Below are 17182 nucleotides of genomic sequence, written 5' to 3'. Positions count from 1 at the left end.
TCCGAGTCAAGACTGAGTCCGGAGAGGGTTGAGTCCGGGTCAAGAGAGAGTCGAGTCCGAGTCAAGACAGAGTCCACATAAAATTGGGTCTGAAAAAAGACTGTGCTTGCATTTCTGATCTCACTCAATTCATGTTTTGTTTAAAATTTCAAAGTCACTCTCAGTTTAATGATTTTGAAATCCACTCTATAATATTAGGTCCTACAATCTACACATCCACTGTAACACAAACCTCAGCATACCAATATACAAAATAAATGTATTATGAAACAAACTGATAATTGTATTAAATAAAGATAATTGCTAATAAGCAGTACTGTGCAAAATCTTAGGCCACCACCACCAGACTTGTTGTTTTAGAAGTTTTAATGTCCATCTATATTTATTTTTCAATCAATTTAGGAAGCATGTACAAAAAATTAATTTTCAGAACTAAATGTCTTCTTTAGCCATCGTTGGTGTTAAGTGTGACCTCTCTTGGGACTAAACACATCTTGAGCGTTTTTGAGCAGAATGAAGAAAAAAGACTTAATTTCTTTAAAATTGAAATTAGGATTTAATTTTATTTAGATTTAAGTGATCCTGCAGTTTCCTGCTATTGCTCAAGTGGAAGGGGAGTTTACCCTAAAAACTTGACACATCACTTTACATTTTTATACAGTTTTACAAATTTCCTGTATTTTCTGGATGCATTCTATTAAAGAGACTGAGAAACAATTTATATATGATCACTATAACATTGCAAAAACAACAAATCTAATTATGGCATGGTGGCCTAAGACTTTTGCACAGTACTGTAAATTTAAAATTTAAAATTAATAAATAAATGTTATTATGGTATTGTGTAAATTATTATCACCAACCACATAATAATTTCTCTTCTAATATATAAATCAAGAATAAATTATAAAAATACAGAAATATATGTTGAGTAAATTTACAATATTTTGCTGACTCGTTTACTGCTGGAATTATGTGTAGTGTCTCTGTGTTTTAGCGCCACCGTCTTTTCATTTTGTGTAACAGCGGCTTATATAATGCTTCAATCCTATGTGATTAAAATCCTGACATGATTCAAAACTGAAAATAATGTTCTGAAAGGTTGAAACTAAGTGTTCGAAAACGCAAAATCTTACAAAAAAGTTTGCAAGATCGAAAAATAAGATTTGCAAGCTTGCAAAATGTAAAAAAGAATTATGTTGTTTTTGAGATTTCCTTCTTCATAAGTGATTTTTTTAATGTTGCGCAAACAACTTTTCAGAGTTTCAAATTTGTCAGTGTTCTCCCAAGTTTGTTTTCCAGGTTTGAAACCTTGTAAATGGTGATCTGAAAACTGGTGTGCCAATGTGTGAGAAAAAGTTTTGAAACTCTGAAAACAGAGTTTTGTAGGGTTGTAAAGTGGTAAAAAAATTAAAATCTCTGCAAACATAATTTTGTTTTTAAGTTTTCCTTCCATTTTTTTATGATGTTGCGCAAACAATTTTTCAGCGTTTCACTGCGGCGTGTCACTGTTTAGAATGGCAATTTTCTCACGATTTACAAGTAGTTGAAAACATTAGAGATATTGTAAGTAATCAGCAAAACAAAATATATAATGCTGGCATAGGGGTTTTTGTACATTTTACTGCAAATATTTTACAAATTGCTCCTTTAATGCTAATAATCTCTATATATATATATATACAATCTCAAAACTGAAAATCGAATGTCAACCCACGGAACGAACATTCGAATAATCAAATATTCTGGTCCAGCCCTAGATTGAACAGATGAACTGACAGACTTTCTCAAGTACCTTTGACAGTACTCACAGATTTAAAGAACTTACAGTCCAGCCACACAAAGTGGGCCTCTTCTTTGAATTTGGGCTTGCTATCAACGTCCCTGAAAACCTTACATGTCAATAAAAGTCTTCAGAAAGCCACATCACCATCAGGATCTGCCAGAGGATGTTAGGTGGCATCTGTCCAAAGCAAACAGTTAGTCTAAAATGTAACTTTACATACTACATACGAGGGTAAGTGATAGATTGACATGAGTTTACTTGCTTTGATGTTGTCGTGGAAGGCCCTGCTAATGTTGCCATGCACAGAGTCAATCCACCTTGAAAAAATTAAAACAATTCCCAATGTCTTTATAGTTATTTATTCAAATGAATATTGGTACAGTAATCAACACAGTATTCACAGCCCAGGAGACATGATTTGTGCAATATAAATGGGGATGACAATGCCAAGGATCTGCAAAGAGAAAGTATAGAGCATCAGAATTAGCATAAAATGTTTTATTATTTGTTTTTACTCTAGTGCAGGAGTGTCCAAAGTCGCTCCTGGAAGGCCACTGTCCTGCAGAGTTTAGATTCAACTTGACTTCACACACCTCTCTGGAAGTTTCCGGTATGTCAGTAAGACCTTGATTGGCTAATTCAAGTGGACCGTGTTTAACTTAGGTTGGAAAGCTAAACTCTACAGGGCTGCGTTTCCCGATAACGTTCTCTCTTAGCGCGCTACGAAGACTCTTAAGTTAAACCTTAACTACAGTTATACCTTTTCTAGGCGTGTTTCCCGAACTGTACCTTAGCGGGTTTCTTAAGGTATACTTTCTTACGAACGACGTTACCAGGTGCTGTCCATGGCGATGGTGCTGAATAGGTTGATATCGATCGCTCGACAATCAATTATTCACTTTATGTAATAGGTTTCGCTGCGTTATGAGACAGCGCAGTTCTTTATTAAAGAAACATTTCAGAATTAGTTCAAGTTAAATGTATTAGAAATATCTTGTAAAAATATTTAAAATTGCAAACAACGGAATACAACCTTTTATTTTATATCAAACCCGTGCAAAACCCGCAATTCATTTCCAAACGTATCAACTTATCATGCATAAACTGCTCCAATGCATCCGCTATGCCTTCACTTTAAAGGATAATTTATATTAGGGGTTCCCAATATGTGCGTTGCACCTAGGAATAAGGTGGGTCGTGAAAGTCACCTGCTTGGATGTGCATTAAAATTAAATTATATATAAAAACAAACTGTCATTCATTAGTTCACACATTGGACACTGGATGCGCAAGCAGCGTGGTTACAATGCGGATAAGACGCATTTCTGGAGCCGTGCCTGTTAAATATAACATAAAAATATATAATATATATGATTGTATTAGATTTTAGCTTTGATTAGTTTTAATGTGGAAATTTTGTTGACCTTAGGAGACTATACAAGCAGTAATCAAGTGGAGCAGTTTCTTTTGAATGTTTATAAAGAATATGGCATGCAGTTGCCTCAAAGTTATAAAACATTAAAAAAACTTCGATGCAAAGACGAATTAACATCAATAATAATATTTAGGAAAATCAACAATTATGATTTCGTGATGAATGTGCTCCGGTGGCATGCGATTTTTTACTTGATTTGTTTTATTTGCAGTTATAAAATAGCCGGTAAACGAAAGATTTAACGGATATGAAATGCACAAATGAAATAGTAAGATTCGCTGTATAGCTGCCTGCCATAGTTTCACCAACTCCTCCACCCAAAATGTTTTTTTAAATAGTTTCTTTAGCCTGTAATAATAGTTCGAAGTTGATGTTCCTTTGGAAAAAAAATATTAAAAATCTAACAACCATCAGTGTATGTCTAATTATGTGAATGTTTTATTCTTTAAATAAAAAATGCCTAATTTAATACGGAGTGTTCTTCAACTTTTTTTTACAGATATTTAGTTATATAGACTGCAATATACACAAGCTTTTATCACAGTCATGGCCCCTAGCGGAGTCAATTGGGATAAGGTATAGCTAAGAGTGCTCCAGACCAACCTTCCGAACGAATGACTTACAGAAGGTATACGTAACTAAGAACGTTTCGGGAAACACGTATTAGCTATAACTTAAGGTACAGCTTAAGGTACAACTTAAGAACGACGTAGAGCTAAGCAGGTTTCGGGGAACGCAGCCCAGGACAGTTGCCCACCAGCAGCAGAATTGGACAGTGCATATACTATACTGTACAGCAGTACAAGTATACGTTAAAGTATGATAATGTAATAACATGTAATACAATGTTTAACCAATAACGTTATAACTTTTTGCCAATAATGTAGTAAGCTATTACATTATTGGCTGGTTATTACATTATTTGCTAGGTTAAGAAAAAAAACGTTAAAATGTAATAACTGCAGCCAGTCATGTAATAATCACCTTATTGGAGCCCAAGAGGCGAAGGCACCCATAGTGTTTCTAATGTTAAAGCAATTCATACTTATGGGGTTTAAGAAACATTGCTCATGTAATTGACTGATTAAAGCAACTATTTCTCTCTGTGACAATACTCTGACATACAAAAGACTAATGATATCTCATTTACCAGGCTATATCTGATAAAATAAATAATGCTAATTAAATAACTAGCGTATTAGCAATAGTCAGTGAACAGCTTACACTCTAAGATATTAATATCCTTTACCTTACCCACTAAATAGCATTGTATGTTCAGGAACTAAATGAGCTGTGTTTACTAACACTAATTTGACTACTTTTTGTCAATACAATTCCACCTAGTGGTCAATTGCATTTTCTGCAAAATAAATGACTGTCTTCATGGGGAGGGAGAGAGATATTTCCTATCATACAATATATTTGTAATGTAGATTTTTTTAAATGTATATTTTCAGTAATTTTGTGTCAATTACCAAGCCGCTGAAAGACCTAGCTGCACACATAACACGCTCACACATTAGCACACACAATGAACACACATTCCCAATCAAATACATTGTGGAATGATACGTTTTTAAGTAAATGTAATACGGCTACTTTATCTTCACGTGAACACTCAAATTATGCACGTATTTGATGATTTTATGGTATTTTAAGCTACATTTAAACAAACAAAAAATATAAAAATAAAATAAATAAAAACTTTTGTTTAAATGTAGCTTAAATAAATTCATGGCAACCACTTACCTTAAAAAATTTAGTAAATTCAATGAATCATTTTTGGTATATGGAGTGAACTAATTATGCACTTCTTCATTAGATGGTATGGGCTTTACCCACTTCTAAATATTAATTTCATAATGATCCTTACACGGAGAAGTCAAGAAGCAGTGACAATACTGTGAAGCCCATTTTGGAGTGAACTGGAGTCATCATCAAAGGGTGTTTAACCGTAGTTGGGCTGCTAAAAATAATGTGGCCTGAATTAAAGAGTATACCCACTTCTCCAGGCACCACTAAACCACTGCTTTAACGTTACTTAACTATCCTACTCCATTTGTTTTAGTGTAAAATAAGAATTTAATGCTACTTTCACTGCAATTAAATCCAACGCTGTCAAAAACTCAAAATGTATTGGAGGGTCTCTGGTGACATCTGCTGGAGGAAACATAGCAATTACATAAGAAATCCATAACCACCCCAGGTAAAGATTAAGTATATTTTAATTTACTAAAATTATAATTAAATACACATAACTAAAAACAATGTAATTAAAACATAATTAAATATAATTATATAACTCTTCAGATTGATGACCTTAAACATATTGAGGACCCTGGTCTGTTTTTTAAATTCCTCTTCTTTTTCTCAGTTGCTTCCATCAGTATTTTTCCATCAGGGCTTTCCTCCTATAGCATAATGTTTTAACAGTTTTCTTTCAATGGATGGAAAATTAGACTACGCCGATGATCGATTCGCTTTTAAATAAGAATTGAAAATTAAGAAAGAGCTCCTTTATTAATACTGTAGCCTAATTGTAAATAGTATAAGCTTCAGCGGTCGGGGGTCGATGATCGTTTAACGATCTGTAGCGTACGTTAACGTTAGTTGATTACAAACTGAAACGAGAAATAAGAAAAAGAGAAAAAAAAAAACACATTTTAAAATGCATGTAATATTGCAAATAAGTTACGTTAATTAGTTAAATAACTTGTACCTCGGTAAAGCAGATTGAGTTTACGTTTACAGTCTGTTAAAAATCATAAAAGTAGATTAACTACATTTAAAACTGAAAACATATAGGATGTTAGCTGTTTTAATGCTTAATATAGTGTAAATTAATATTAATTCACTTTCAGTCAGCGAGCTCCAGGCAACCATTAGGGCTCAGTCACACCAAAAGCGTTTATGGCAGTTGCAGGCGCCTTTTTTGAATGATATTCTATGGGCAGGGCGCGTTTGCGCGCTGTTTATGCGCGCCGAGCGCCTTGCGGTTTTCTGCCGCCTGCCGCGCACGCGTTTTTGAAGGAGCGCTGAGAGCGGAGGAGCGCCTGACGTCATTCGCGTCTTCCATTGTCCAATCGAATGAGGGGAGAGGCGGGCCTTACGTTGTGGCGAGGGAAGTTTACAGTTGCTTTGAAGAACCGGACTCCACTCGCTCACTCTCTCCTGCGTGTTTGTGCTCCTCTTATCCTCAAACAAGGTCAGAGCAAGCGCCCTCTTTTTAAAGTTTCTGCTAATATGACAGTTAACAGCAAAAGAGCGCTCACGCTTCAATATTTGATTGACAAGACAGCTGACTCGGTGGTTGCTTAGCAATATGAAAAGCCGCGCTGCACTGCTCTTTTTTAAAAAAGGCAGTGCGTCGCGCCTTGCGTTTGCAAGCGTTTAAAGCGCTTTTGGTGTGACTGAGCCCTTAGCCTACTTACAACCATTGTTTGTTTAAAGTGACGCTTTAAATCGGTTACCAAGGTTATTAAACATTGCCCACATTACATTTAAACATTAAAAAAATATAATTTAGCCCACTTTCTGACATTTAAACATCGAATATTGTTAAGCACACATTTAAACCATAATAAAAATAAAATAAATACTAATATATAGCATTTTTACAGCACTTCCCGAACTTTAAAATTATACACTGTGTTACAAATTATACAGTATTATTATTCGACATTTAAATATTATTCTAAAGCCCACATTAATAGGCTATCAGTTTGCATTTAAACACTATTATTAAACCCATATTAAAGGGATACTTCACCGATTTAGCATTCAGCTTTGTATCTGTAGAAACCCGGCAGTATTACTGAATGACCATGTTTCCCTCCATCATTTCCCCCTGAGAGGAGAGATATCTGCATTTTGGTTCTGCAAAAAAGTCCTCCGATGATGCAAAAATCGTCATATTACATCATCGGAGGACTTTTTTGCAGAACCAAAATGCAGATATCTCTCCTCTCAGGGGGAAATGAGGGAGGGAAACATGGTCATTCAGTAATACTGCCGGGTTTCTACAGATACAAAGCTGAATGCTAAATCGGTGAAGTATCCCTTTAATATTTACAAATTTAAAATATTTAACCAATATTATTTTTTATGAAATCAAATGTATACAGTATTATTAAGCACACTAAATACTATTCAACCACATTTATACAGCATTTATTGACATTTAAAAGTATTATCAAGTACGGCGTTATAAACATACATTATTATTATTTTTATTTAAAATGTAAGCAATATTAAATATCATTATGAAGCACACATTTTTTTTACACGAATTGTTACTAAAGCATGTATGCATCTCTCTTGTCAAGTCTAGGAAATTGTCCTTAATCGGCCCTAACTAAACAACAATAACAACATCAAATCAGTCATACAGAAGAGCCATACACTACAGTTACAGACAATTACATGTTCTGTTCTCCACAAGTTCAATATACTACTGGCCACTACTCCAATGGTTCCAAACCTGGGGTATACATACCCCTATGCAGAGGTACTACAGGGGTATTTAACAGAAAGGGGAGGGTGAAAATCATCAATGACAAGACTTACTGAAATGTTACAGTATTAGATAAATATACATAAAAATATACACTAATTGCAGCTCTTTGACCCTTTTTCTTATTGAATGTTATATTCTTCAAAGTAAGGATTATAATGATAATTGCATAATACAGTACTAAGCTGCAGTTTTTAGGCGAAATGATAAATCAAATACATTCTTACCTTGATACTCAAATCAGGTATAGTGGGTACTGAAGCCAAAAAAGTTTGGGAACAACTGCTTAATTGTAAAAAGGTTATAATGATGGATAACCAATAACTGACTTACATGTACACTGATATCGCAGCTCTTTCACTCTTTCAGAGTTTCTCTCAAATGCAGAGTTTACATTTTGGAATATGGCATTGTCTTGTACTAGGATTGCAGTTCGGGTCTGTCTTAATGGGATGGCAATTTGCCATTGCATTGAATTAATTAATTAATTAATTAGTATACCTTATGTATTCCTTACAGAATTACAGTGTTACCCATGTAATTGTATCGTTGTTTAACTTACAGTAACTTTACCGTAATCCAAATGCATCAGTGCACAGTGAATTTAATACTACTGTAAACTGTATCATCAATACAGTTTTCTACAGTATACATTAATATAGTACACACATCCTGGGCATTAGCCACATTGTATATAGACCACAGTATTTTATGCAAGTAACAAACAGAACCATGTATTTACCGTATCCATGTATTTATTACAGTTATTAATAAAACATTAATGAATCAGTAATTTAATAAGAAAGAAGAATGAGGAAAATAAATACATACAAAGACAGAGAGGGTGTTTATGGTCAAGATTTTAAGCTATTTGGAAGAGCTAAGTACTTTGCCATGGAAGTGTGAGTGTGACACTTTATATCCAGTGAATAAACTTTAAATGAAGTGATATCAGTATGTTATTTCATTATTGGCTGCAGTTATTACATTTTTATAGTTTTCCCAAACCAAGCCGATAACATAATGAACAGCAAATAAGTAATAAGCAATAACTTATTACATTATGGGCAAAACGTTATTGATTTATAAATGTTACTACATTAGTGTCTTTATTAAAATAAAATGATTACGTTATTGGACGTTATTACATTATCGGCGGCTACAACCTCTTGTTATGTTATTTTCTAATACATGTTTTTTCGTCTCTACTCTACTCTAATAAACTAGTTTATATAGTATATGTATCTTTCTTTTGCCAAACATGTTATTCAAGAGCCGTCATGCATGTATTCCCAACATCACAGGTTTATAATGTTTATAAGGATTACATATTAAGTTGGTTCAAAAAAACTTGGCATATAAGGATAATTTGCATATCACATGAAACAGCCTGACATTAATACATGTTCTCACAAATTAGCTTGTGACATTAATTCCTCGCCGGTGTGCTTAATAACCTTTTTAATAACCTTATCCGGGAGGCAGTTGCAGCACAGAATGGTCCCTCCACCGAACAGAAGGGCACTGGACGCCCATCCCAAATACAGAGATGCACCTATCTCTTTCGGAAACTTGTCGATGTAAGAATCAGATCTGAAATCGTTGAGGAAACCCCAGATGGTACTGTAAGCCGCCCAGCACACGGGGATCAAAAGCAAAACGGCAGCGCAAATGAAGGTGCCGCCAGCGGCGAACATAACTCTGGCTTTGGCGCGTTCCTCCTTCACGCACCCAGTGCACTTGGCGCCCCTGATGAAGAAGTAAATTCCGAGCACTCCCATCACGATAACGACGATGCACAGAGCGCCGGCCGCCTGCAGGTCCGAGCTGAGGGTCATGTAGTCATGGATTTCACACTGCATCTCTTCGGTGCTATCCTCCTCACATCTTTCCCAGATTCCCTCCCATATGGTCTGCCCTGTCTTAACCCGGACGGAGACCTTCCACATGGGTAAAGCGCAGGACCCGATGGCCCCGATCCAACCTAAAATAGCTAGACTTAGTCCTAGTATCTTTGACTTTACGACTTGCATTCTGAGTGTGCTAATAAGTCTGTACACACCAAAGAAAGTCTCTCAGAAGTTAATCGGTGCTTTATAATAGCCAACAAAGAGAAAGGAGAAGATATCTTTGAAAATGTCCCTCCGGATAGCGGAGAGGAGACACCCCTCGCTGCAGCCTGCAGATCGGGGCGGGGCTGGTAATAATGGATTAAAGTAGTAAAAAGGAGTAGAGCGCATTTCCATAGTTTTAACTGTGGTATACTTATATGAATTATAGAGTATTGTGTTATATCTGTAAAGCATTTTACAAGTTTTTCACATTGTTGCACTTCACTGTATAAATTACAAAATGACTGTAAACATTAATGGCACCTTATATATATATTTTATTTTAACCATTCCTGTAGTAAATTGAGGGCCAGCTGTATATGATTATAGCACCATCTAGTGGACATTCAATAGCATTGTTTCTTGAAACAGTAATTAAATCAGGCATTATTAGGACCTGAGCACCGAGGTGCAAGGACCATATTGTTCTTTAAGGAGTTATTAGGGCCCGACCACCGAGGAGCAGGCCAAAATGGCCTACGCCGAAAGGTGCGAAGCCCTATTGTTTTCCTTAGGATTATTATTTCTCCTTAGGATTATTATTATTATTTTTTAACACCTTTGGGCCTTAACATGCTCGAAAACTGAAATTTGCACAGACGTCAGAGTCGTGGGTCATCAGCTCACAGCAAAGGCTGGAACACGGGCGTGGCAGGATGGCTCGGTAGCGCCCTCTGTAATGCAAAGACAAAAATTGGTGCACAGATCGGGCAAACATGTATGCACATGTATGAGAGTAGATACGCATCTCATCGACCCAAACAACTTTGGCCCTCAAAGATTTTAGCTATGCCCAACAGGAAGTCGACCATTTTTGAATTGTTTAAAAAGCATGAGGTGAACTTTTAAATACTCCTCCTAGGGAATTCATGCACCAAACGTGGCAAACATGATGCTGAGACATTGTACTTGCTAAATTGTGATGGGATTTTTGATTTCTCGAACAGTGCTGCCATGGCGAGGCAACAAATTTATGGCAAAATCAGAGAAAAACTGTCTAATATCCAAGGCAAAAAATGTCTTATTGTGATGACAATCAGGGTGTGTGTTCGTCTGAAGATCCTGATCGCATCGATGTGCCTATTTTGTGACTCCCAGGCATAGCACCACTAACAGGCGCCAGGAAGTGTGTATTTAATGACAGTCTCATGCGGTAAACTTTTAAATACGCCTCCTAGGGGATTAATGCAATTGACCCCACACTTTGTCAACATGATGTTGAGACATTGCACTTGCTAAATTGCGAACAGATTTTTGATATCTCGAACACTGTTGCCATGGCAACGCCTTAAAGTTTACTTTTATATCAGGCATATTTAAGGCTCTTGGCTTGCTTAGATTAACTTGAAATTCAAAGCCAAATTTCAGTTACAGTCATAGCACCACCTAGAGGCAGCAGGAAATTACATGTTTTATGCTGTGATTTACCGCTCTTAGAGATTTAATCAAATCATCATCATATTTGATCAGACTGATCTGAAAGACTTTGCAATGAAAAATTACAAAGATCTTGACTTTTCGTTGAAGGGCGTGTCCATGGTGGCCTGGCAAAGTGTGATGTTCTCACAACGAAATCATAACGAAAATTTTAAATGTCCGACTTCCTCTGGGGTTTAGAGCTTTGCTCCAAGAGACTTTTTGTAGGTCTTGGGGTGATGGATGATCCTACCAAATTTACAGTCATTTTGTACACGCCCATGAAATATGAAGCTGTTGTAATTCAGGCGTACAATGTCCGATCTGTCCCAGACTACACACGTTTGATAAGGGTCCTGGCCTGAACACATCAACATCACATAATTCAGTAACCATCATAGCGCCGCAGGAAATACTATGTTTTATGCCGTGACTTACTGCTCTTAGAGATTTAACCATATCAACATAATTTTTCATCAGTCTAATCTCAAGACCTTTTGTGATGATAAATAGCAACAACCTTGACTTTTCGTTAAAGGGCGTGTCTGTGGCGGCCTCGCAAAGTTTTGCTAAATGAATCGCATTTTTGACAGTCTAAACAAGCTCAAAAAGTCATAAAACATTGCACACTTCAAATGTGGCGACAATTTTCATTTGATATAAGCTTTAGAACTGGGGTTGTAAATATGGCTCTGTAGCACCACCTATAAAAATTCACAATTTTCATTTATTAAAATAGGCTTCAGAACTGGTGGTGTAAAAATGGCTTTGTAGCACCACCTACAGAAATTCAAAAGAGCAGCCACCGTGCTACATTAAACGTACATATACAAAATGTGGTAGGATCATGTATCACCCCAAGACCTACAAAAAAAGTCTACTGGAGCCAAGCTCTAAACCCCACAAGGAAGTCTGCCATTTTTAATTTTCTATGTAGTTTGAGTACAAATTTTGCCATTTCTGGGCCTCATACTTTAACAAACTCCTCCTAGAGATTTTATCAGATCATCATCATATTTGATCAGTCTCATCTAAAGACCTTTGATGCTAAATTGCAGAGATCTTGACATTTCGTTGGAGAGTGTGTCCATGGCGGCCTGACAAATTTTGGCGTTTTCGCCATTAAACAGGAAGTTGTTCTAACTCAGGCATACAATATCCAATCTGACCCACGCTTCAAATGTTTGATAAGTGTCCTGTCCTGACCTGAACACATTTCCATGCCAATATTCAGTTACAGTCATAGCGCCACCTGCTGGCAGCAGGAAATTACATGTTTTACACTGTGATTTACTGCTTGTAGAGATTTAATCAGATCATCATCATATTTTGTCAGACTGATCTAAAGTAGGGATGCACCGATAGGATTTTTTTAGGCCGATACCGATACCAAATTAAACAGACAACTTCTGGTCGATACCGATGCCGATATTAAACACTTGTATACAATACTATACAGTTGGTCTATTAGCTAGTTTATTTCTGCATCAAATTATTTTTACTGAACATGGATTGGATCTAATTAACCTGAGCAACATAATAAGAGAGGCACAAATTAAGCTAAAACAAATATAATAAGACAACATGACAACCATGACAACCTTCAAAGGTGGTTTTTGCTATTCAGCATTTATTTTATTAACAACATTAACTCATTTTTTACATATAATGGATTTCTTTATGCAGTTAATTAATAAACAATCGGTATCAGCCTTTCTTGTGCTACTGCCAATATGCCTCGGCCGATAAATATCGGCGGCCGATACATCGGTGCATCACTAATCTAAAGGCCTTTGTGACGATAAATTGGCAACGTGTGATATTTCGCCATCAAACAGGAAGTTGCATAATTCAGGCATACAATGTCCTATCTACCCCAGACTTCACACGTTTGATAAGGGTCCTGGCCTGAACACAACAATATAGCAATATTCAAAAAATCTACAAAAACTGGTGGTAAAAATTTGGGTGTGTATTTTGGTAATGTTTTTAAAGCAACACTATGTAGTTTTATTACCTTTAAATAATGTCTCTAAAATAATTTCAGTGATAGAACAACTTTTAACTGGACAAATTGTACTGTTGCTGCAACCTGAGCAGCCTCCTAGCTGCTACAAGCACACTCTGAAAGTGGCGGTGGAGGGTAGAGCACACAGCCCCACCCCTCCCCCTGCCTGCAGAAGAGTGTCTGATACCAGGCACTGTTGCGCTTTTCAACCACATGGGGGAGCTGTAAGTCATTTTTACATGGAAACTACATAGTGTTGCTTTAAGTTCGACAAGCAACTTAATGCTGTCGTAAAATCCTGTTTCTTTCACTTGAGACTCCTGGCAAAGGCCAAATTCTTTCTCTCCCTTACAGATTTTTAGAAAAGAATTCATGCATTTGATTTTTCCCATCTGGAGTATTACAATTCACTTTATACAGGAGTTAGTCAGCATTATCACGGCTGCAGGCTGTTCAAAATGCAGCAGCCAGGATGCTGACAGGCACACTATTCGTGCATTTGTTTTTCCTGTCTTGAGTAATGCAATTCACTTTATACAGGAGTTAGTCAGTCAGCATTATCACGACAGAAGGCTGTTTAAAACGCAGCAGCCAGGATGCTGTCAGGCACACAAAAACTTTAACACATTTCTCCAATCCTTTTCTCCCCTCCAAATTAAGTAACAGTTTTTAGTGATGGTTTTTAAATCTCTAAATGGTTTGGCACCTTCCTATCTTAGAGACCTTTTAAAGTTTTACACCCCTACAAGATCCCCTAGGACTTAGGGGATCTTGTAGGGGCATAAAACTTTAAAAGGGCCTAGGTCCTCAAATTGGCTGTTTCTCTTAGTTCCCATGTCCCAATTAAAACGTAGAGGGGACCGGGCATTTTCAGTTATTGGCCCCAAACTCTAGAATGCTTTACCTCAAAATGTTAGGAAGGTACAGTCATTGTCAGCTTTTAAAACGGAGTCAAAAGCTTACCTGCTATCAAAAGCTTTTTCCACCCTTTGATTACTGTATAGTGTTGTGTTATATTTTAGGTTGAACGTTTTATTTTCTTAATAATAAAAATAAATACATAGTTTAATATTTCTTATTGTTGCTTATCTTTTAAAATTGTATTTATGATTTATTTTAAGACTGCTCTATACAGCGCCTTGGGCAGCACTAAGCTATAATTGTGTGCTTTAAAAATAAATAAACTAAACTTAACTAACTGGTCTGTGTCATCTAAATGCCTTGGCAATACTACATTGCGGAGATCTTGACTTTTCATTTGAGAGTGTGTCCATGGCGGCTTGCCAAATTTCACCTTTCAGGCTTACAGTGTCCAAGTTGACCCACGCTTTATATGTTTGATAAGTGTCCTGACCTGAACACATCAAAAAGGCAATATTTACTTACAATTATAGGGCCACCTGCTCTCAAAAGGTGGTCTGGCATATCAAGATTTATTTGAATATGCACCTATATATGCACCTATATTTAGTCTATTCAATGCATATCCCCACCGTGCATTTCTTTACTAATGCCACTGGGTAGTTGTGCCTATGCATGCGAGGTCCCTTCCATTGTGCTTGCAGCTTTAAGTAGGGCCTGAGCACCGAGGAGCAGGCACCTGCATGAGATGTGGTAAGAATTTACATGTGGTATAAGTTGCACAATTGGGCGTGTAGAAATGGTTCGAGAGCACCACCAAATATGTAAAAGAATAGCCCCCCGCTCCGTTAAATATACAGGAAAGAATTTGGTAGGATCATAAACCACCCCAAATTTGGGCATTTCCAGGTTTTATACTTTAACAAACTCCTCCTAGAGATTTCATTAGATAATAACCATATCGTGTTTGTTTTTCTATAGAAGTCAATGGTTACAATCAGTTAATAAGAAAATGATGACAGAATTTTCATTTTTGGGTGAACTATTCCTTTAAGCTATGCATATGTGTCAAATTACTAAACATGAAATCAAAACAGATCAAAATGTGTTTTGTAGCCTACTAGAGTGAAATACTGTGGTCCTACATGGTTAACTTCTCATCTTTATTATCAAACAAATATTGACACTTTTCGAAGTACCTGCTGTGATCGAAACACTGGGAAATGTCAAGGCCACATCTACTGCGGAGTTGAGCAGGACTATGACCATCATGACGCCATCATAGAAGGAGATGAAGCGGAGAGCAGACTCCTTCAATATCTTACACACGTCCACCATATTCACTGCTGCCAGAAAGAGAAAGATACGTCACATCATGAAATAAACAATAAACATTTCCCTGCATCTGATTGTTATGGTAATAAACATAAATAAACATTTCCACTGTTCACGATGACTAAGCAAATTAAGTTAGACGTGCGTATTTTTCTTTCATAAGCACAATTTTTAATAATTATTTAAATCCCATTAAGCTTCAGCGGTCACCTCAGGAGGGCGATGGTCGTTTAACGATGTACGTTAACGTTAGCTGATGATAACAAATTGATATGAGAGAAAACAGAAAAGAAAAGATATAAAACAGGGCACATTTTAAAATACATTGTAGGCTAATATTGCAAATGTTTGTAGTTAACCTGTATACCTTTAACGTTACCTAGTTAAAGGGGATTGAGTTTACGTTTGCAGTCTGTAGGCTTAAGGGAAGAGATTTGAAATTAGCTTTTGGTCAGAAAAAAATCATAAAAGTAGATTTAATAAATTTACAAAACTGAAAACATAAAGGATGTTAGCTGTTTTAATGCTTAATAAAGTGAAAATTAATATTAATATCACTTTTCAGTCAGCGAGCTCCAGGGAACCGTACCGTTTGTTTACAGTGACGCTTTAAATCATAAATACAATGGTTGCCGTTATTAAACATTATTATAAAGCCCACATTAATATTATTTCACGACATTTAAACATTAAAAATATTATTTAGCCCACGTTTTTGACATTTAAACATCGAATATTGTTAAGCAGACATTTAAACCTTATTAAATACGAAAATATATTAAATTCTAAAATACAGCATTTTTACAGTTTTTCCCGATCTTTAAAAATTATACACTGTATTAGAAATAATACACTATTATTATTCGATATTTACATATTTTTATAAAACCCACATTAATATTATCTGGCATTTAAACACTATTATAAAGCCTACAATAATATTATTCGCCATTTTAAAAATATTATTAAGTCCACATTAATATTGTTTTTCAACATTTACACACAAAAATAACCAACATTATTTTTTTATGAAATCAAATGTATTCAGTATTATTAAGCACACTAAATACTATAAATCCACATTTATACAGTATTTATCGACATTTAAAAGTATAAGCAGTATATTTAAGCAGTATTAAATATAATTACAAAGCACACATTTTTATATTATTTTACAGTAAATGTTACTAAAACATGCATACAAAGCATCAAAATCTTAAGATCTCTTTTCAAGTAGGAAATTGTCCCATATAGATCCGAAAATTGTCTGAATAAATATAGGACAAAACAACACAAATAAAGTTCTTACCTCTATGTTGTAGCCAATATAAGATAAAATATCTTTCAAGCAGTTCTTCTTGTAATCCATAAAATAATTTATAATTCTGTGTTAAAAAAAAATCTGACCGACCACTTCAATACAAAAAAATTTATTTCAAAACCTCAATTGGTTTAAATGAAATTCAGAAATTCGGCTCTATTGACTAAATCTAATGATTTTCATTATAAATACTAGCTGTTTACCAAAACCATAACTACATTAACTTATGTAGGTTTTTTTGGACTTACCCAGTAGGATTAAATGGTGTTTTACTGGTTCACAATCGTATTAAATGAAAATCTTTTAGAAACTCATTCATCCAAGAGAACCTCAGTTAAATAAATAGATGTGGTAAAAGAAAGACAAGCGAATAAAAGGAGGGAGAAACAGAGAATC

General features: G+C 35.6%; 2 protein-coding genes across 2 annotated transcripts in view; both read right to left on the bottom strand.

The window, feature by feature from the left end:
• Positions 1 to 15693, bottom strand: part of LOC129421468 (cation channel sperm-associated protein 1) — a 119309-nt gene extending 103616 nt beyond the window's left edge. Inside the window, exons 1-2 of the mRNA XM_073865178.1 lie at positions 15676 to 15693; positions 15330 to 15473 (exon numbers count right to left, since the gene is read on the bottom strand). The gene's annotated coding sequence lies outside the window, so the exon portion shown is untranslated. The remainder of the gene's footprint in view (positions 1 to 15329; positions 15474 to 15675) is intronic.
• LOC141362914 (claudin-4-like) lies at positions 8673 to 9935 on the bottom strand. The gene has a single exon (XM_073865191.1). The coding sequence runs from the start codon at positions 9765 to 9767 to the stop codon at positions 9144 to 9146; it is 624 nt and encodes a 207-aa protein (XP_073721292.1). The 5' UTR covers positions 9768 to 9935; the 3' UTR covers positions 8673 to 9143.
• Positions 15694 to 17182: the final 1489 nt, after the last annotated feature.

Source organism: Misgurnus anguillicaudatus, unplaced genomic scaffold (assembly GCF_027580225.2).
Source record: "Misgurnus anguillicaudatus unplaced genomic scaffold, ASM2758022v2 HiC_scaffold_29, whole genome shotgun sequence".
NCBI classification, from domain to species: domain Eukaryota; kingdom Metazoa; phylum Chordata; class Actinopteri; order Cypriniformes; family Cobitidae; genus Misgurnus; species Misgurnus anguillicaudatus.
The sequence above is the reverse complement of the archived record's forward strand: the minus strand, read 5'-3'. Positions and strand labels throughout refer to the sequence as shown.